Genomic DNA, 21,204 nt, shown 5'->3' with positions numbered 1-21,204 from the left:
TATATATATCTGAATTAAAGAAATAGGGAATCTATAATTACGATTCTTACGGAATCTATAATTACGATTCTACGATTTTTAGAATTTCTGTTTAATATGAAATAAATAGACAACGTTAAAATAAAATTGCTATACGCATTAAGATATTTATCGATTATAAATATGTCTTGATAAATATGCGCTTTTTCTCTATTAGATAGACTTCAAAATTATTAATTGTGATTAAGTTGTTTAAACACATATCTATATCACACGATAAATACAAGTTAATAATTTATTTGTGTAAAAAATCTATAAAAATCTAATATATCAAAAATTTATTAAAACAAGTACTTTTTTCGAAATAATAATAATAATAATAGAGTATAATTATATAACTTTACTAAAATAAATAAAACATTGCAAAAAAAAAGTAAATTATTATATTATTATTCTTAAAATATACTTATTTAGATATACATGCTAATCGCATTATTAACTTTAAATTTTTATTATTTAATTTATATACGTACTTGGTGTTGGTGATGCTGTTGGAGTATTTTGATTCGGATTGGTCTTCCCAAAAGTAGTAAGGGCATCGGACATTGGCGGCGAAAATATTGATATGACCAATAAAATTGATATAATTATTTGGAAACACATTCCGTCTTTCATTGTTTCTCGATAGATTGTTTTATGCAAATAATTAAATTATTATCACTTATACGATGTCACAAATCACAAATGAAGACTCTGGCAAAGAGATAACTCGCGAGAAAAAAAAATCACTTCCTTTTTTACATAAACTTTTATTCCACTCGGTTCTATTCTTTCGTTTGATTTCTTAACGAATTGATCTCGACCATACACAAGATCACATCGATGAAAATTTAACGTGGAACCAACAATAGCCAACTTAAGTGAGAATACTCCTCGCACTTTCGATCCACTTACTTACACGGGATACAAGTATGTTTGATTCCAAGACTGCGTGTTACAAGGACGTCAGAAGGCCTTTTAAGCCTTTGAAGCATCCCCACTACGAAACACTCTCCGTGCTGCCACCACTAAAGCAGAAAATACTCTACCATAAGGTGGTTACCTTACCGCCTTCTTTGAGAATCTGAATACGAAGCTAGCTGGCTGAACTTCGATCGCTACGAAAGATGCGATTAAATGTGGCTATGTTCTGTTACCGAGCATTGCCAACAAAATTTATGAGAATCCAACACATAAAGCCTAGCTCCTTTTCAGGACGTTACCAGGAAACAACCCTTCGAAGCTCTGCTCTGCATCGTTATCATCTAGCATCTATTCTCAATATAGATCCTCATATATCAGTGGTTAAATTTAGCATTTCTTACTAAATTATATGTGAAATTGAACAGTCCATAAAACGCATATAACAATATTTAATTTTCAAGAAAGTCACTCAGGCAAACTTTCGTAATTACTATCTTGATTGTATTAACAATTTAAGTTTTTCTAGTTGATTCGAAGAAATTTGATCTAATCTTTCGTATAATATATATATTTCGCAATTACACGAGATCAAACTTTAAGTAAAAAAATTCGTCTTATACTGACGCCTCATATAAATTATATAAAATATAAAAATGCCGCAATTATTTTAATCAATCTAAACGATATGTCGAATTAAATATTTGATTTTTTATTGTTCATATTAATCAATTAAAAATTTATTTATATATCAAAAACATTAAATAATATCTAGAAGTTGCTTGCTTATGTGTTGTTTTTTTTTTTTTATTACTTACCTCTTTCAAAAAAACAATTTTTTTTAAAGCTTACATTATTTTTTTATGTGTCTGCAACAAATAATTTGCAAAAATTATCCATGTTGCAATTATAAGGAGCATTCATTAAAATTGAAAAGTCTAATAGATATAAAAATATATTAATTATATTTTCTTTTTTTCGTGATTTTTATAAGTATCATACAATAGAAACAGATTTATAAAAATTGAGCACAGTTTTTCCTGCAAAGTTTATTATCCCTTAAAGTTTCTAGCGCATTTCTTATAAGAATTTATCTGAGTATCTAGCATAGTTTCTCCATTATCATTTGTGCCCGTTATCGCGTCTCTTCGTCAGCGAATACGGTCGAGTTTGAAATGTTAACTTTACAGATTACAAAGGAGGCTCATCCGGCAGCGTGTGCACGAAAGCGACGGAAAATTTATTGTTATGTTGCCAGTATTTTATGGCCAGACTATCGTAGGAATGTGTTTGCCTACACGCCAAGTGCATCGCGCTTTGCCACATCTGTTTATAGTAGCAGTAAGGCGCGTATGGAATTATGTCGTTTTAACAACAATCGCGCTTCACCTTTTGTTTCGACAGGAAAAGGCTTGCATCGATCATCGATCACGAAGGCTTGCGTGTAATTCATAAATTTAACAAGACGCGTGCAGGACGTGCCGTGATTTACAAGGCAATTTACCAAAATGCTCATCCGGTGATCGAAATAGTGATCGAACTGTCGTGGTCGATCTTGCATGTTTCACGAAACTGGTAAGGTGTAAGGTCAGAGCGCGATTAAATCGTGATTGGCTGGGTGCTGACATTAATAAAGAAGTGCAACGCTATATCAAATCAATAACAAACTTGATAAGATCAGCTATCCTACTTTATTAAATATATCATTTACGTAACTTTGAATATTTTGCAACATTTTCGATCAGTTTAAATGTTAGAATTGTTAAATAAATCAATTGAATTTTTTCGTACACGATGTTGTGCAATTTGCAAAAATATATGCTTTATATACTTTTAATAAACGATTACACGATACATTGATGCGTTAACTTGAAATATAATAAATATCTTCATTAAATAAAACGATGTAGCACAATTGAATTAGTAATTAATGACGTAGGTAGCAATTTCATTGCCATGTATAAATATTAAAGAAGACATTTGTAATGTGTAGTAAAATACAGAATTATAATCTAGAATTTATTTTAAAGTAAAAATGGCACCTCTTAAAAGATTATGCATAATCAAGAACTATTCTAAAGATTTACGAGCCTGACCTACTTTGCCAGTTTTATAATCATCGAACGGCCAATTGTAATCGTCATTTAACCAACGCATGGGAACGTTATCGGATTAACGCAGCTACATATAAATCGTAACAAATTAGCATGAATAAGTTCAAGGCCTATGCGCAGGCATATGAGCAACGCACTAATTATACCATGGCATGCTTTTGTCAAATATCCATAGGTTTACGAACAAATTTCGTGTGAGAGAGAATATTACATATTAAGTATACATATTAAATATAATAACATATTGTGCGATAAAAAAACAATTGAAATGTACTTTATATGTATGTATGTATGATATACGTATCTATTATTCGTTCTTCTCTCTTTGATCATAATAATGTAGTTATTACAATGTAATAGATGTGTGAATGTGTAATATAGTCGGCATAAATAAAACAAATATTTTTATAAATCAATTATAAAATACATAAAAAACTAACATAGTATACAAAAATAGAAATATTTATATATATTATATATTTTCCATTTACCTTTTATGGATTTATATCTGAGTCTCGGTGTTCATTAGTTTCCATCGAAAATTCGTTCGAAACATAATCATCATCCAGTTTATTATTAAGAAGATGACGTTCATGAAGTGTATCAATGCAGGCGGCAAAAACCTCCATTCTTCGAAAAATTGTTTTCAATTTTTGTAATACATTTACATTTTTATTAATTTCTTCCAATGTATTTGATACTTGTTCTGTAATATAAAAAACATAATTTTGATACACATACACGTATTTAAATAAATAAATAGAAGCTCAAAAATGTCTCTAGTTACAGTGTATTAACTCACATTTATTAATAAATTTGTCACATGAAAAATGAAATTATATTTTACATAGCTACCGGTAATATCGGTAAATATTATTAAAACTATCTCTTATCTGAAGAACGAGACACATAATTTTTTAAAGTTATTTTATGGATAATATATATTTTATAAATAATAAGGAAGATATATTAACAAGTTTATTTATATTTCTTTTTTTAATATAATAATTAACTTACCATATTGCTCCGTTAAATCATCAGCCATTCGTTTCTTTCTGTAATTGTAGTCGTTCCCTATATCGGATGGATTATCATGATCATGTACATGTTCCAAGAATTTTTTTAAATCAACATACGTCTGACGCCATGAATTTGGAGACGAAGAACAGATGTTAAGAGAAATGTTGCAAATGTAATCCGAATAATCATCTGTAGAAAAACTTTCTGATAGATATTGTTGCTTTATAATATTTAAAATTTCATCATTAAATATAGAAGTTAGTTTCTTTTCCAAGTCGTAAACGCGTTGGTTATTTTCCAAAAAAGTTTCAGCATTTTTGGAATTTAAAAGATCTTGTTCTTCTGTAACTTTTAATTGTTTTTGTTGTAGCATATCGAAAATTTCTAATAATGGATTCCACTCCTTGTTCAAATCGACGGTGTCTGAATCAAATTCACTAGTAAAGGAGGATATCGTTGTAGAAGAAGAGGATATTTCTTGCTTTATTTTTTCTTTGTCTGGACTATTAATTTCATCGTGTTTATCGATTTCTGGTCTATCAAAAGAATCTATTTTGAAAGTAAAATCAAATGCGTTTTTCAAACTTCTTACTGACATATTTTCTTGTAATTCAACTGCGTCGGTTACTTTAGGTACACTGTGCTGCAAGCTTGCAACTTTTTTATCAGAATTCTCGTTAGAAATTGATTCATCCCTCGATTGTTTGCTTTCATCTTTATTGTAATCATCATTATAATCATCCATATTAGAAAAATTATTTTTGAAATTATTAACGTTTAAAAAATCGTTTATATGTGTACCAGAAGAAGTAAAATTCCATTCTTCATCAATCATCATTTCAGGACATCTAATTCTGAGAACATTCATTTTGAGTTCGGTCTGGCATTGAATATGGAATTTATCTTTTCCTGGAATAAAAGTGTTGGTCTCCGTGTTCTCAATTGTATCCTCTAATGATGGATTTTGTGTCTTGCTCGATTCTGATATGTCTTTCAATCCAAATTGTAGATCGTTTGCAAAAGTAGGGGGCGCATTAAACCACTGAAATTTAACATTTGGTGTCGAAGATTCTGCAATGTCTTGTATTTTTGGTTGCAAAAACTCGGAATCAATAGATTCAATATTCTTCATTAAATTATATTTTGCTTCTTCTTCTTTTGTGTTTGCAATAATTTCTGACAAATGATGATCTTGTATATTTTGTACGATAGGTATCTGTGTATCGAAAGCAAAATGCTCATCGTTTTCGGACGCAAATGCGTCAGATGATGTTGACATCGACATGTTACTATCATCTGCGTCATGTTTATCTTTATTTTTTGTATTATCATTACTCAAAATATTTTTAATTTGTTCTAATAATTCTGGTACTGATACAGATTGAGAAATCAAAGGATTTGTGATCAAATGTTCTGAAGACATATCAGAAGATTCAGAGGATTGATCAGGTGGACATATAACGAGATCTGATTCTAAAGATGTATTTACTTGTTCGTCAGTCCAAGCTTCCAAAAAACCATTCTTCTTCTCACCATGATCATCTTGCATCTCAACTTTTGTTAAATCGAGAAATCTCTGTCCCAGATCTTGCGGACTATTATCAAAGTTTATTTTGAAATTCATGAAATCTTCAAGATTTACACTCGTTGTAACATCAAGTCCTAAACTTTCGATTTCATTGGATGTATCTAATGCACGATCTTTCTGGTTGTTTAACGTCAATCGATTAGCATCCTCAGTAAAATCATAGCTGTTTTCAAACTGTTCTGAATCATTAATTTCTATTAATTTAGCTATATTTTGCAGTTTTTCAAGAAATCGTTTATTATTAACAGAATCTTTGAAAGAAAAAATTTTCCATGGCATCAAATTCTTCATAAATTCTTCGTTATACACTAAATCTTCCGACGGTGATGTCATCGGTGAATTATTGATATCACTTGCTTCCACCATATTATTACTTAGCATGCTAATAGAATTCTGTGAACTCGTTGGCATTATGCTGTCTACATCTATTACAATTGTCTTGCCTTGTTCCTTAGTCGATTCTATGCCTCCCAGAAAATTATTTAGCTTATCTGTGATAATTTCCGGTTTGACAAATATCACAGGCATTTCTTTCGTAGTTGGATGTGCTTTCTGTACTTCAGACACTGATTCAAACACTGGTAAATATCTCTCACGAATGCTATCCGTAACCTCATTTTCCATTACTCGGGAATGATAACTCTGTAAGATCATGTAACAACCCCATCCAAAAAATAACGTCAGTTCTAATAAAAATATTAGTCTGATGCATCGTATCCATTGCTTGCAACAGTTGGTGTTATATCTGAGCTTGTTTATATATTCCTGCTTCTCCTGTTGTAATCCTTCTTCCAAAGTTACTACTAAGTCTTTTTCTGTATAAATATAAATTTTTATTTACTTATACATTTTACTAATAAAATGGCAAAAAATTGTATTTAAACAAACATATATAGTTCAAAATAAAATGTATATAATGTATGTTGACATGATAAATGTATATAAATATAATAAATTAGAAAAATATATATACGCGGCAACAATTTTTTATTTATTACAAAACATGTTTATTTTGTAATAAATAAATGTGTAATAAAAATATAAAATAAAATGTAAATAAAATGTAAAAATAAAAATATGCATATTATATATAAATGCAGTGAGACATACTTCTAGATTTTATTTTTTAATATTTTAATAAATTATCTGTAATTATGATATAATTACAATTATGATTAAATTACGTAGAGAAAATAAGAAAAATATATATTAATGTTTACTCTCACCACTTTTCGACTGTTCCTTCATGATGAACGAGTAATCGTAAACTGAACATCTCTTACTGAGACGAGTCTGTTAAATGTTCAGCGCGCAGTATGTAGAACGAATCTCGACCCGGCAAAGTATATAGATGTGAAAGGTCGAGATAAAAACTGTCCCCCTCTACATCTTTAAGTACGAGGAAGACATTCTTTGGGTCATCGCTTATCTTTCATGGGTCGGTCACGTCGATGCAAGTCTCGTTGTCAACAGAAACTCATCAATTTATCTCGCTGCTTGCTCAATTTTTAACTATATTTAACATGAGAGGCAAGAAAAATTTAAAGAAAAAAAATGTAGTTTAAATTTATGTTATATTATTTATTAGTTTAAATTATTAAATTTATTACATAATATTTATAAAGCTTGTTATATAGTTCATTATGATGCTGTAAACCGAAAACAATAAATTTGGAAGTTATTATCTGCATCGGATCAATTGCGTGTTATTTTTTTTTTGTTTCTTTTTTTAATTATCAACATATGCATGAGATTTGTTTATAATAATAGGACTTAACGCGATTGCTTAAGTGATTGGAGTGATTAAAATCATCTCAATTACTCATTGTAATAACTAATCTCAGACGTTTATTTGTTTGGTTAATTAGAACGTTTATTTAATTAATCAATATCGCTCGATTAAAGAGCGTATCATTCGTGGAACGGATGATTGACATTAGAATATATGTATGTATATCAGGAAAAGAAAATATTTTTATCTCCGCATATATATACAAATAGTTCGTCTTATTTATGTTTCATATTATATATTTCCACTTCTTACTATATATATCGAAAATAAGTTTATACATTTATATCATATTTATATAATAAATTATTTTCTTGCGATAACAGATTAAATCTGGAAAATATAAGACATATCGATCAAAGTCTGGCTATAAAACTTCTGTATGTTTATTAAATAAACAATAAAGTAATAATTTTTATGACAAATTTTGAATTTTTTATTGAAATATATTATACACGTATAAATGCGTATAAAAAATATGAACGAGAGTATTTGTTTAGATATAATATTGGAAATATTTTTTGAAATATATGAATAAAAAAAGATAACGGAACATACAAAACAGAGAAAATATTTATTTAAATTTATATTTAAATATTGATTTATATATATTGAAAAATTAAAATATTAAAAACTAAAAAAAAAGTTATAAAATAAATTTTAAAAATGCACAAAACAACGCACAGAATATTATTCTCGTATAATCAACCGACGTATTTTGCTCATACTTTCAGTCTATTTTAATCTGATCGCAGTAATTCCTGGCCAGGCAGTATATTAAGTCTATTACCAATTGCGATATGATTAGCGCGATATGAACAGACGAAAAATGAGGCTATATATGGGCAGCGTGTGATTTGAATACTGCCATTTCCGCCGATGAGATTGATTAAAGAAAAACTGCGTACTTAGGGTTCCGTCGGATGTGATAAGGGAACCAAATAGCCGGCACGCGAGCCGCAACCGGCTGTACTCAATAAGACCGTTTTTACTGAGCGAGCAATGCTCTTGAGTTAAGCTTTCTATGACGTCACTGGTGAATTCAAGACACAGTGACGTTGTAAAACGAATAGAAAAGAGAGGTCAAGGCGTATTATTCAAGTATATATCCTTCATGCAATCGACCAGACGTTAGAGCGCTCTTATCAAACTGGAAACGTAGACCCCGCATCATAGAAGAAAATAAACGAGTTACTGCAAAAATAATTTATAATATCAATAAACGCCTTGGAATAACGATGATCTTTCCGGATATTTTTCAAGAAATATAAAAATAATAACATATATAATACGATATTATTACATTAGGGAGTCAAATTTAACAACACAATATTATCTTTAAAGATCTTATTAAACAACATAAAGATAACAAAATTTTTAGTAAATATTTAAATAATGTATTTGTAAAATTAAAATATTTTTTATAAATATTAATATGTTTTGAGCATATGTTCTGTTTGGATATTACTGTTACCTTCATCGCATGTACACTCGCTTGTTCGATCAAATGTTTGAAATTGATCTAATCATTTTACATTTTTACGCATCAAGATTGGCATCAAATACGATCCATATGTAATTCGTCCAATTAATCTTAATTTATAGTTCCGTCTACGTGTCGCCAAGTACTGAATCATCGGGTGGTCATATTGTGGCCATGTATAGTTCACGTCCCGAAGCTTTTGTTCCTTATGAGTTGTACCATAGGCAATTCAGTGCCTATTCAATGCTGCGGTACTTGGTTGACGAACATTATGCGTCTTGCCAATGCAGATACGAGGACTCATTACATTGACCTTATTAGAAATTAATGTTCTTTTATCAAGGATCTCAAGATCGACGAGACAAGGCATAGTTTTCGCCACGGATTGCTATCGAGTTTAATGCTTTTCTTGCTCGACAGAGATCAATCGAAAAAGAAGAAAAATTGTGCATAGAATATTTTAAATTTTCGCGTTTTCTAGATTCGCCACATATATTATTTTAAATAAATTTTGTTATAATGATACTATAAAAACTGCTGCCAAAGAAAAAACGATTTCACAATTTTGCTTTATCGTGCTTGCATTTATAGTTGAAATTGCAATTTGAATACTGCTCTACGAGCAACCTCGTGATCTTTTGTACCCTTCTACACCTATACAATCTCCATTTATATGACCTAAGCAGAATTACTACTTATACTATGTGACACAAATACGAAAAATCAGATTAAAGAAAATTCTCTTTTTAACGATCGTAGTAATGAAGTACTAATCTTATCATAATGTGTGATTGACAATTAATTGCTTAAGTAGATAACTACATCTTAATTTAATTATATGATTAAAAATAATACAGACTTTTTGTTTTTTCTAGATATAAGAGTAATTAATATTTTACTGTCTCTGAATAATTAATGCAAATTTTATATATGATATGTACATTGGTAAAACACTGAAAAGGCGAAAATTTTAACTTTTGAACATATGCTGACTATTACTTATCCTAAACGCAATTTTCACGATTTCACAAAATGCTTGATATAAAATTTAGCTTCAAATTAAATTCACTAATTTAGTTGTGTAATTATAATATTTATTAATTGTTAGTAACTAATATAATAGTAAAAATAAGGAAATAAACGGCGTAAGGAGCAAAGCGCAGTACTTAGGGCGCAAAAATCAATGTTTATTAATTAATGATGATAGAGAAAACTATAAATTGCGTACATTTCGACCTTTTTTGGGGTCATCTTCAGCGCTATTTACCGGTCATGAAATTAATTAAAAAATAAAAATTATAAACAACAGACGCCGGAAAGCACGACAAATAACGTTACTAAACGTTAATAAATATCGTTTTTTGCACCCTAAGTACTGCGCTTTGCTCCTTACGCCGTTTATTTCCTTATTTTTAATTTTAACTAGCGGAGCATTTCCTTCTTGGTATTTTTGATATAATAGTAACTAATATTAGTTAATAATTAGAAGTATCATCAAATAAAAAAATAAAATTTTTGTAAGATATCTCAAACTAAAGTTAAACAAAATGTATATATATATATATGTATATGTATATACATATATACAATATAAGTTAGATGGTATGAAAAGTAGTAAGGAAAGATTTGCATATATTTTCTCATAATACATCTTTCCCGATTACCATATGCATTACTGCTCGACACTATAATTTGTTAACCAAATTGCAAAAAATTGTCGACATATGTATATGTATCTTGATATATTAATATATTAATATATTGATTCCTTAATTTGTCAATATGAACGAAATCTATTAACTGAATGAAAATGTTATGCTCAAAATTAAATGGCGAAATGTAGTTTTCAAACGTTATTGAACACGCGGCTGTCACAGGCGGCCCAAGAGTACACGTAGAAACAAGGAAATTCAATTAATTACATATTTGCTGCAGACGCAGAGATGATATCAATCGATCACAATAACACGGCGTGACAAGACAAAGGTAAAGACGATGAGCGTTATAAAATCGATGTGAAATCATGTACCTAACATGTTTAAAAGCCTCAAATTTCTTCGTAGTGTGTGTAGCTGATTAATTGATTATATATACAATCAAATTGCATATTATATATTAACCAGTTACATATCTTTAAAAATCAAGATTTAATATTTTAAATAACTTTGTAAGCGTTAGTATTTTTTAACCAATATTTGGCATTATTGTTGTCACAATTCCAAAGTCAAGTTTCAGGAAACATTTTTATGACTCAATTATGATTGAAATCATTGTATATTTACTACACATTTCGTTAAACGCAGTTTCTCTTAATTTTATCTCACACTGAAAGGGGTCAGCTTGTTTTATGAGATAAGATTAAGCACTGATGAATTTGTCATAGACAAATATATAAATTAAAAAAAAAGTAGAAACTTTGACTTTATCTGTACTTTTATCATACAGATGAATCCAAGAAATCCAAATTGTTCGTTTATCCGTTATTCGCGCGGCCAGGTAACGAAGGGATGCGAAAGGTCACACGCCAACCAGATGGACAACCGATAGAGGCCCGACCTGGCTTCTTTCTTCGTGAAATGGGTCAGAACTCGCTCACGCGGATAGGAAGTGACGCTACCAAAGATCGCGGACACGAAATTTGAAATTTCAGCACACAGTTAGACCGTCAAATTAATCTTCTTACACGTTTCAATATTGTAAATTGCTGATATAATTTTATTCAAATTTAAACAGTAAAGCATAGCGACATAAAAAATTAAAACTTAAAATTATAGATGCTATATTATTATCCCTTCTTTGGCAGCAATTATTTCTCTTGATGTATTATTTTATATTATAAGCAATATTATATCATTAAGAAAATGTATATCTTGATATCTGAAATGTTAAGAGTTATAATAGCTATATCGACAATATTTTTTACGCAACAGAAACGAATTTAATATTATCAATATTATATCTTGAAAAATATATCATAAAAAATTTAATAATCTGATAAAATACTTTTAATATGTGTAAGTTTTAGTAATAATACAGAACAAGTCTGTTATTATTTTTCTTCGCTCACGATTTTTTTAAAAACAGTTAAAAGGCGTAACCAACCATTGCAATTATACACACACAAAGTCATCTTGATATTATCTATAAATTACAAAGAAAATGTAAGAAATTGTGACTTGTGGCTTGTGGCTAATAGCTTTAGTTTTTAGTGTCTCGCACTGTGAAATATCCCGGCTGTACACAAGTATCACGGACGTGTGGTTATTGTAGCGCAATAAAAAAAAAAATGAACAAATATAAAGATCTGATATTGCGGCTGGTCACACCGTAATTTTCCGTGTAATAATTTTCCGTATAATTTCAGACCGAGCTTGCACAGGAACCGATCTAGGACATTATAGAGAATTCGTGTTTGATATCTCGTTCTCTGCGTGCCCGTGACGAAAATCACTATTAAGAAAGACGTCAGCGCTGAGAAATTTAAAAGTTAGTTCACGATCTGTAATTGCAAATTGCAGATATTGTGCTGACCACCTTGGGTGAGCATAAATTCTCACTCACTTTCTGCTTATAAAACGGCAACGCGGAACGGACGTCGTAGGTTGTGTCGCAGCGATTTTCTTGCAACTCGCGTATACATATCGGATCGCGTGTTTAACATTACCCGCCCTTATGTGTCATGCGTTATATTATACAGTGTCAACGGAGGCCAAGGTCGCAAAACCGACCAGATCTGAGACTACGCAACGATCCATCGGATAGAAAGTCGATTTCAAACTTCAATCAAATCAAATGTCCATCAGAAAAAACGTCTCGCATTGTATACATGTATCGATATCTAAAAATCATTTTTTGTTAAAGGAGACCCATGGCCAATAACTATAAATCGGAAATATAAAATAATTTTTTGTACATTTTTCATATAAGTAATATCACTAAGAAAATCATTTGTTTTGAGATTTTTACGCGATTATGATATTTTATATCAAATCTTTTGTTAAGGACTATATTTAATATACGGAACTTAATGTTGTTGGGGTACAATAAAATTAGATAAAATTATATTTAAAAAACATGGTTTTTTTATGAATCTTACAAATTTATAGATATTACTTTAGATGATTTTGTAACTTAAATTGAATCCTATAGAAAGATCGGTAATAGCATATCATATGGTAGAAAGTGAACGTTGGAAAAGACGATTATGTTGAGGTGTTCGTTAAACTTGCGCACATTCTTTATCAGATTCCGACGGGGTTGCCGCAAAATGTGACGTCCGATCGTATCTGCAGAATAAGTGTTTTTTAACGCGCATGCCCAATATCATTCTATGTTTATATATGATCGCCATATACTTTATTTTTACGTTTTATGAAATGGCGTTCGTTGCCAGCAATTGTTATTTAAATGAATTTCGCATATCAAGCACGCAGCGTGACGTGGCATTTTTGTGAATTTATTAACATCTGCTTATGACGAAAAAAATTACACGTAACAAAGACACGAAAGGAATAAGGCTTCGTTCTCGATTTATGTCTAAGTCATACTTTTACGACGACCTCATATTGCTCGCTCCGATTGGTCATAATTTATCACCTCGCTCGAAATTAGCAATTTTTTATTCCTGTCCGTAGCTTGTAAAATATTAAGATAATATTAAATTGCAATGAAAAATAAATTGTTTGAATAAAATAAAATTACAATAAAAAATAAATTATTTAAATAATATAAAATTCCAGTAAAATAAATTGCTGTTTATGACTATACCATTTTTTAGGAAGAATAATGTAAATTTGCGCATTCATAACGCAGTTTAAATCATTGTGTTGCTTTACCGATATATACGTACGCACGTTTTATTTCGCAAAACTATGCGAGAAAGAGATTTGTGTTGCCATCTACCAAAGGAATCATAAACTTACTGTTTCAAACAATAATTCATGTCAGTATAAATTCAATTTTTCTAAAATATTAAAATTACAGAATTATTTAACATATGTTATAAATATTATCATCACCAATAGCTCTTATAAAATATATTTTAATTCATACTTAAAAAATTGTATGAACTTTAATTAAAATTATATTATTATAAAGTGTAAAAAAATTCATTATTAATGTAAAAATATAAACAATTTCTTTGTTCATATATCAAACTTAATTTGATAATAATCGATAGCAATAGTCAGTAGGAATTCCAATTAATATTACAAATTTTATTTGATTATTTTGTATTATTTCGATCTGACATTAATTTTGCCTAAAACATTATATCAAAATATATTGCACCCTTACATGTCCTGCATATGCAGGAGATTAAAATGTTTATGTATACAAAACTCTTCCTGCATATCATATCATCTTACTTTACAAGATGTGACACATGAAGAATCCAATTTGGACAGTAGCCAGAAATTTTCCGTTTAAAAGCTCGAATGCACGTTCACTCGGGAATGCAATTATCATTCGTTGATATCTAGACTGACCTGCCTGCAAATTTGTAGAGGGTAACGAATGGAAAGTTCGCGATAACTTCCGCGGAAGTTCGCTGATGTAGAGAACAGGTTTTTCTCTTTTCTTCCAATATTTTGTATCAATATTTCATTATTAATCGTAAGTCAATCTATTTTATATTTCTCATTTATATAAATTTCCTTGTTTTTTAAAAAAATATTAAAACGCGAAATAAATATAATATCTATTAAATACAAAAAAAAATGTCATTTAATGTACCATTATATTATTCTATACAAGTATCATTCCAAATGTCTTATTCTTGCAAAATTAAAGATTAATATATGAATTTTAAATGCTTATAATTAAATTTGAAAATCAATACATTAAGTTAAATAAATTATACATATTTTTTATGACAATATATATTGCATTATAAAAAAATTCTTTTATAAAATTATATATTTAGCTTGTTACTGCAATAAACAAGTATATATTCTATCTCTCTGTGCCGACTAACATTATAATAAAAATGCTCTAAATCTAAGCAACAGGATATATTTTGTGCACTTACTGTATTAACCAAGGGTAGCTTTAACCAAACGACAGATTGAGACTAAAGGGCACGATACGTTCGAAGGGTTGATGCGTAAAGGAGAAATATACGGCTTACCACCTAGCGACGCCAGTATCGATCAGTCCCACACGCGTACATTCTAACTGCGTCGGGATATTTGGCGACGAATATCTCCATGATTATCCATCCAGATCAGATTGTATTTCCCTTTAAAAAAGGGGAAAATTCTCAACTATAATCGGCAGCCTTTTTTAAAGATTCAAGATATCCTACAGGTGTATTTACATATCAAATACAACAAAAAGATAAATATGATTTAAAAGAACTTTTTAAAATAATTATTTAATTTATCAAAATTATAGACAACATTATATTGTATATGATATTTATATATATATAAAAAGAAAGAAAGATTGTATTTTTACATTACATTAAACAATTAAAAAAATATTAAAACGCGAAATAAATATAATATCTATTAAATACAAAAAAAAATGTCATTTAATGTACCATTATATTATTCTATACAAGTATCATTCCAAATGTCTTATTCTTGCAAAATTAAAGATTAATATATGAATTTCAAATGCTTATAATTAAATTTGAAAATCAATACATTAAGTTAAATAAATTATACATATTTTTTATGACAATATATATTGCATTATAAAAAAATTCTTTTATAAAATTATATATTTAGCTTGTTACTGCAATAAACAAGTATATATTCTATCTCTCTGTGCCGACTAACATTATAATAAAAATGCTCTAAATCTAAGCAACAGGATATATTTTGTGCACTTACTGTATTAACCAAGGGTAGCTTTAACCAAACGACAGATTGAGACTAAAGGGCACGATACGTTCGAAGGGTTGATGCGTAAAGGAGAAATATACGGCTTACCACCTAGCGACGCCAGTATCGATCAGTCCCACACGCGTACATTCTAACTGCGTCGGGATATTTGGCGACGAATATCTCCATGATTATCCATCCAGATCAGATTGTATTTCCCTTTAAAAAAGGGGAAAATTCTCAACTATAATCGGCAGTACATATCTAACTAATGAACACAAGCCTTTTTTAAAGATTCAAGATATCCTACAGGTGTATTTACATATCAAATACAACAAAAAGATAAATATGATTTAAAAGAACTTTTTAAAATAATTATTTAATTTATCAAAATTATAGACAACATTATATTGTATATGATATTTATATATATATAAAAAGAAAGAAAGATTGTATTTTTACATTACATTAAACAATGTTACGCGTGTAATACATATGCACTTATAGTTTATATAAATTAAAATAAGAGAGGAAAAATATATGTCATAGAAAAACTTTATTTTATAATTAGAATTCTCTATGCTAAAAAGTTGTTTTACAATGTAGCAAATGGTGATATCGATCAGTCGCGTTTCCTTCTATTTATACATGTAGTATTTAAATAGATTATTTTTCCATGAATATATTAATACGTTAGTCTTTTAATACGTTTTTCTACTTTCGCAATTAGAACATTTTATAACAATTACAGTTTATCTACAATTTTTTTTATAATCACATATGTATATCACTTGTTACAAATATGTCACATCGATGGAAAAGCACTGTTTCTTCATGCTGTAGAATATTTCATTCATATTTACTTAAAGCTCATAATAAGCTTGCGACATGCATTTCACACACAAGAGAAATGTCATTAATATTTAATAACAAATTGATTGGTTGACTTTGAGTCCGCTATTAATACAGACAACGATCAGCTGAAATATTGATTGAATAACCAAAACGCATTTTTCGTATTTCAGTCGTTAATTTTATTGGTAAACGGCTGTCGATCACCCATGACATTTTGACATGTACATACATGCAGCGTTGAAAGGTCATACGCGAATGACGGTCTACATTCGCTATTATTATGTTAGTAAAATTAGAGCGTGCTACAAACGATTGTAAGAGAAAAAAGGCAAGGAAATGGCAGAGGCGTGTGTGTGGTGTGTGAATTGCAACGAAAAAAAAAAGAAAAATTCTCGCACCGCTGAGCTGCAATGTGCATGATTATTAGGTTCAAAAGACTTAATGCACAAAGGCCGCTCAAGGCTGCAGGAAAAATGGATGTCGCGGGAAAAAAAAGGAATTTGTGTCTTTGAAATAAAAGACGTGTGTATTAATTCTTGAACCACACTAGAAACTAATATAACTTAAAAACAATAAAAGTATGTTCTTACAAGAAGATCGATCGCCGGAAGTACCAGAAGTGTAAACGTCTTTATGGTAACCTCGGTTATCATCTCAGTGTATCAACGCAACTGATGTCGTTCTATAAGGGAGATTAACAGGATAATTCTTGGTATATATTCAGAAACATCATTCTATCTGCACACAACTATTCAATCATGACTGTCCTTCACATAAATCGCATGATAATGCACGTTTCGTGCACCTATTGCTGTATAGCTATATGCATTAAATCAGCAATTTAAAAGAATTGAAATTATGAAAGTGATATCAAAAGAAGCTAATATGGCATGTGAAGTACATTTGAATTAATTAAATAATTAGAAAATTATCTTAATTAATTCAAGAATAAAAAAAACATACAAAAATATCATAATAATAATGATTATTTTCTTACTTATTTGTATTATAATATATATTTAAACAATTTGATAAATTTATTCGCGCTTTTAAATATCGTAAGCATATTGAATTCAAATTCTATGTTTTTATAGAGAAAAGAAAAAATTTAAAGCATTATCATTTCCTATCATTCATTCAAGATAAGATCAGATTAAGTTTACAATACTTTAATTATACTTTACATATAATTAAAAATGCACTTAAATTGATTTCAAATATCATATATTTCTTAATATCATATATTTTCCCCGCATCAAATATGTTTTCATCTATTTCCAGTGCGATCGTGCGTGCTTCAGATGGGTTGGACATAGATTATGGCATTCCTCTTGGGGTTTGCGAATTCCCAAATGTAATTTTTGGTACTTTTAGGATAGGAAAAAGATACCGTAAATGAATACAAAGTAGCTTATTTCTAAATGGAAGTATTATATTCTTTTAATAGAAGTAATAATATTATATGTTTTAATATATATATATTAAAACATCCCTTGTCTAAAAAACTTGTTAAGATTTTATTATAAAAAATATGTTACAAAAATATTATTAGATATCACATTAGAAATATTATTATACATATAGACATAGATTAAGAAACGATGGAATTTCTATTTTTCTATTATGAAGTCTTTATTTCAATCGTAAAATGTATGGAATATATACATAATACACTTTTTCATATAAACTTATTGTTACAATACTTATATCTCTTTTTATAATTATTTATGAATAATTTAATTAATTGTTTATTTTAAAAATTTGTTTAATGTCGATTATTCACCAAATTTGTTAACAATCCGATACTTTAACATTGATTCAATTCTTTTGTTATCTAAATAAAAAAATAAAGATATTTCATTAGTCATATTTTTCTATTATACATATATTTTATCAATAAAATATGCAGTGATTATCATGCCAATTTATTAATACAAAGATTGAAAAATTAATATAAACAAATAAATTTAAGCAAATCAACCTGCACAGAAATTATATGATACGCGCGCATATATTTACAGTTATTATTGGTAACGGATTTCTTATTAAAGATTATAAAATACTTACATTTTTCTCTATTTTTTGATAACATTCATGTTTTCCCATATATTCTTCGTTTCAATGATGATCGTGATGATCATGATGATTATCTTCCGGAGTCGGTTCATACATATTAAAGAACCCTATGCACCAAATGCAGAAAAATAGTAATAGCAGTAGCCAAGTTATAGAATTAAATCTGTTCCACCCGAAAATAATATGACGAACTGAATTAAGTTGACGTATACGTTCATTTGATTCCGAATAACAAATTGCTGCACTACTTTGATTGTCCGCCATTGTGTCAAATATTCCTATGTTATTCGACGACTGACGAAATATTTGAAATTAGTGACAGATTCATAAAGACACCAATTCTGAACGGATATCGTCATAAGGAATAAATTAGATTAGATTAGATAATATTTATTGATAATTTCCGATTAGTTGCGATTGTAAAACGTTCATCTCGCAGATATGCGCTTATCTATTAAGGAAAAAAAAATAAATTAAATTAATATCAAGATGTAATTGTTATTTCCTGAGTTTGTTATTATGTTAGATATTAACGTTACGATTTTTAACTCGATATATTACTTTATCTCTTAGTCAAATAAAAAACTGCCGCATTGACCAATCTCGACAGAGTCCACAAAGATATATATATGTACAAAAATATATAAGAGTATATTTTATAATATGATATATTATTAGCCGACTTCTTATAAAAAAAAATATATTAATTGATATAATTTATTGTTAAAAAAAAATTATTAAATTTTGATTTTTGAAAGATATATTTACGAGCAACAATCTGTATTGTCATTATTAGTTTTTTCCCACGCAAATAACCAATATCCGACAGCTGTTCCAACTCCAATGGCGATGCAGAGCCAATAGTTGTACGTCATAAAAATAAACATGATAAAATAGGCAAGCACTACCTGGATTACATGTAAAAACGTTTGCAAAAAATGCGCTTTGGAGAACAACAATGCACTGTAATAAACATGTAATAAATATTATGCTAAAATTGTAACATTTTGCAAAAATAATAAAGATTACACACATACTTCCTAGATCTCCTTTGGTTCTTCTTAAGAAACATCGTGCGCGCAAAAAGAAACTCGCTGCAATGCATGCATGATTGATTGCTCATATTTTTATGCGTAGTTAATATTTCACTCACCGATAAGATTTTAGTCCTTCGTATAATGCAGTTAGCAGAATAATGCCAATGACAGAACTAATCATTCCTGACACGTTATTTATATGCCAGCCGTTAAACAGAATCGTCTCCTCGACGCCGCCGTGGAATGTCATCTGCAAGATGCACAATCGTTGTAATTACGATAATTATAAATAAAACGAGTACATAAGTACGAGATAAAGATCCCAACACTTACACTATGCATCTTGCCTTAGAATATTACTGAGGTAAGAGCCAGCACGCACTATTATGAAATTGTCGTGCGAGAAACATCACCTTATCAAATCATAGATATCATATCATGCATTTATCATGTTTGAAGTTAAAATGCTTATCGGAAAAAACAATTTTTTTAAAATCCATATAATGTGTACATTGTCCTCATTTTTTTTATCTAATAAATTCTGTTGATTTAAGATTGAGTTTAACTCAAACATTTATTACTAAACTCTATGTGTGTGAGACAATTTCTAATTAATTATTGTAAACATAAGTAATGATATATATATAGTAATAATAAAAATTACAATTCGTACTATCTCTTTTTTATTTCTTATCGTGCACAAGAGAAAAATTATACTGTCTCTTTCTTTCGTAAAAAAGTCCCCCCTCTCCCCACCCCTATATACTCAATCCAAATATTTTACTTTTATATCAATTTTTCTTTTAGAGATCTCAAAATATGTATGGTGTCACCAGCTATGCATTGTATAGCTTTTAACTAAAAAAAAAACAGAGATTCAAAATTATAAAAAAAAACTTTAAAAGGATATATTAATTTTGTTTTTTATTTTTTGTTGTTTATTTTTAATATGATATAAAGTATTTATATATGTATACACAAAAACTAATATAAAAAAATTATCTCTCAAATGATGTTTATTATAGAAGCCTAGGTTCTCGCGATGAATAGCAATCGCAAGTAGCTCAAAGTGCATGTTGTAGTATCTTATACAATATGTTCCTAAACAATTTTCAAAACGTGCAATTTTATTTTGCATTAATAGTAAATTTGAGCGTGAAAAGTAATTTAAATTATTAACAGATTCTCATTTCTATGCTACTGATACTTTTACGAACATTTGCCCAACTAAAATTCAAGTTTTAAATTGTAACGTCATCATGATGCATGTTGGCACTGCTCACGGTTATATACGCCGGACGAAATCGACGAGTGGATTCGGTACGTGCCGCGACTACATGATATCGTCGGCGAGCTAAAATCCTTCCTGGCTCCTGGTCGTGAAGGGCCAAAGAGTTCTGGATGTTAAGTAAATCGATTTCTCCCCTTTCTCTCCCTCCATCTCTCCGGTTTTCTCCCCCAAGTGCATACGCCGCT

At 29.2% G+C, this 21,204-nt stretch overlaps 3 protein-coding genes across 5 annotated transcripts in view; all 3 read right to left on the bottom strand.

The window, feature by feature from the left end:
• LOC115240556 overlaps positions 1-1,440 on the bottom strand; it is a 6,616-nt gene extending 5,176 nt beyond the window's left edge. Inside the window, exon 1 of the mRNA XM_029815781.1 lies at positions 513-1,440. Within this exon, the coding sequence (XP_029671641.1) occupies positions 513-654 (142 nt within the window). The 5' untranslated portion in view covers positions 655-1,440. The remainder of the gene's footprint in view (positions 1-512) is intronic.
• A 479-nt stretch (positions 1,441-1,919) lies between these two features.
• Positions 1,920-7,031, bottom strand: LOC115240553. 2 transcript variants are annotated; one of them, XM_029815778.1, is made up of 4 exons: positions 6,888-7,031; positions 4,071-6,476; positions 3,545-3,759; positions 1,920-3,120 (listed from the first exon to the last, which is right to left on the bottom strand). In XM_029815778.1, the coding sequence occupies exons 1-3, from the start codon at positions 6,907-6,909 to the stop codon at positions 3,548-3,550; spliced, it is 2,640 nt and encodes an 879-aa protein (XP_029671638.1). In that variant the 5' UTR covers positions 6,910-7,031; the 3' UTR covers positions 1,920-3,120; positions 3,545-3,547. The 2 variants fall into 2 exon arrangements, with proteins under 2 accessions (XP_029671638.1, XP_029671637.1); XM_029815777.1 differs by having other exon boundaries at positions 1,920-3,759.
• Positions 7,032-18,464: 11,433 nt separating this feature from the next.
• Positions 18,465-21,123, bottom strand: LOC115240549 (high affinity copper uptake protein 1-like). Of its 2 annotated transcripts, XM_029815770.1 has the most exons (6): positions 20,946-21,066; positions 20,062-20,141; positions 19,845-19,978; positions 19,729-19,785; positions 19,460-19,654; positions 18,468-19,142 (listed from the first exon to the last, which is right to left on the bottom strand). In XM_029815770.1, the coding sequence occupies exons 2-6, from the start codon at positions 20,068-20,070 to the stop codon at positions 19,139-19,141; spliced, it is 399 nt and encodes a 132-aa protein (XP_029671630.1). In that variant the 5' UTR covers positions 20,071-20,141; positions 20,946-21,066; the 3' UTR covers positions 18,468-19,138. The 2 variants fall into 2 exon arrangements, with proteins under 2 accessions (XP_029671631.1, XP_029671630.1); XM_029815771.1 differs by having other exon boundaries at positions 18,465-19,654; positions 21,012-21,123.
• Between the last annotated feature and the right edge of the window lie 81 nt (positions 21,124-21,204).

This window comes from Formica exsecta, unplaced genomic scaffold (assembly GCF_003651465.1).
Source record: "Formica exsecta isolate Colony F162 unplaced genomic scaffold, ASM365146v1 scaffold442, whole genome shotgun sequence".
Classification (NCBI taxonomy): Eukaryota; Metazoa; Arthropoda; class Insecta; order Hymenoptera; family Formicidae; genus Formica; species Formica exsecta.
Note: the sequence above shows the minus strand (reverse complement) of the source record. Positions and strands in the feature narration are given on the sequence as shown.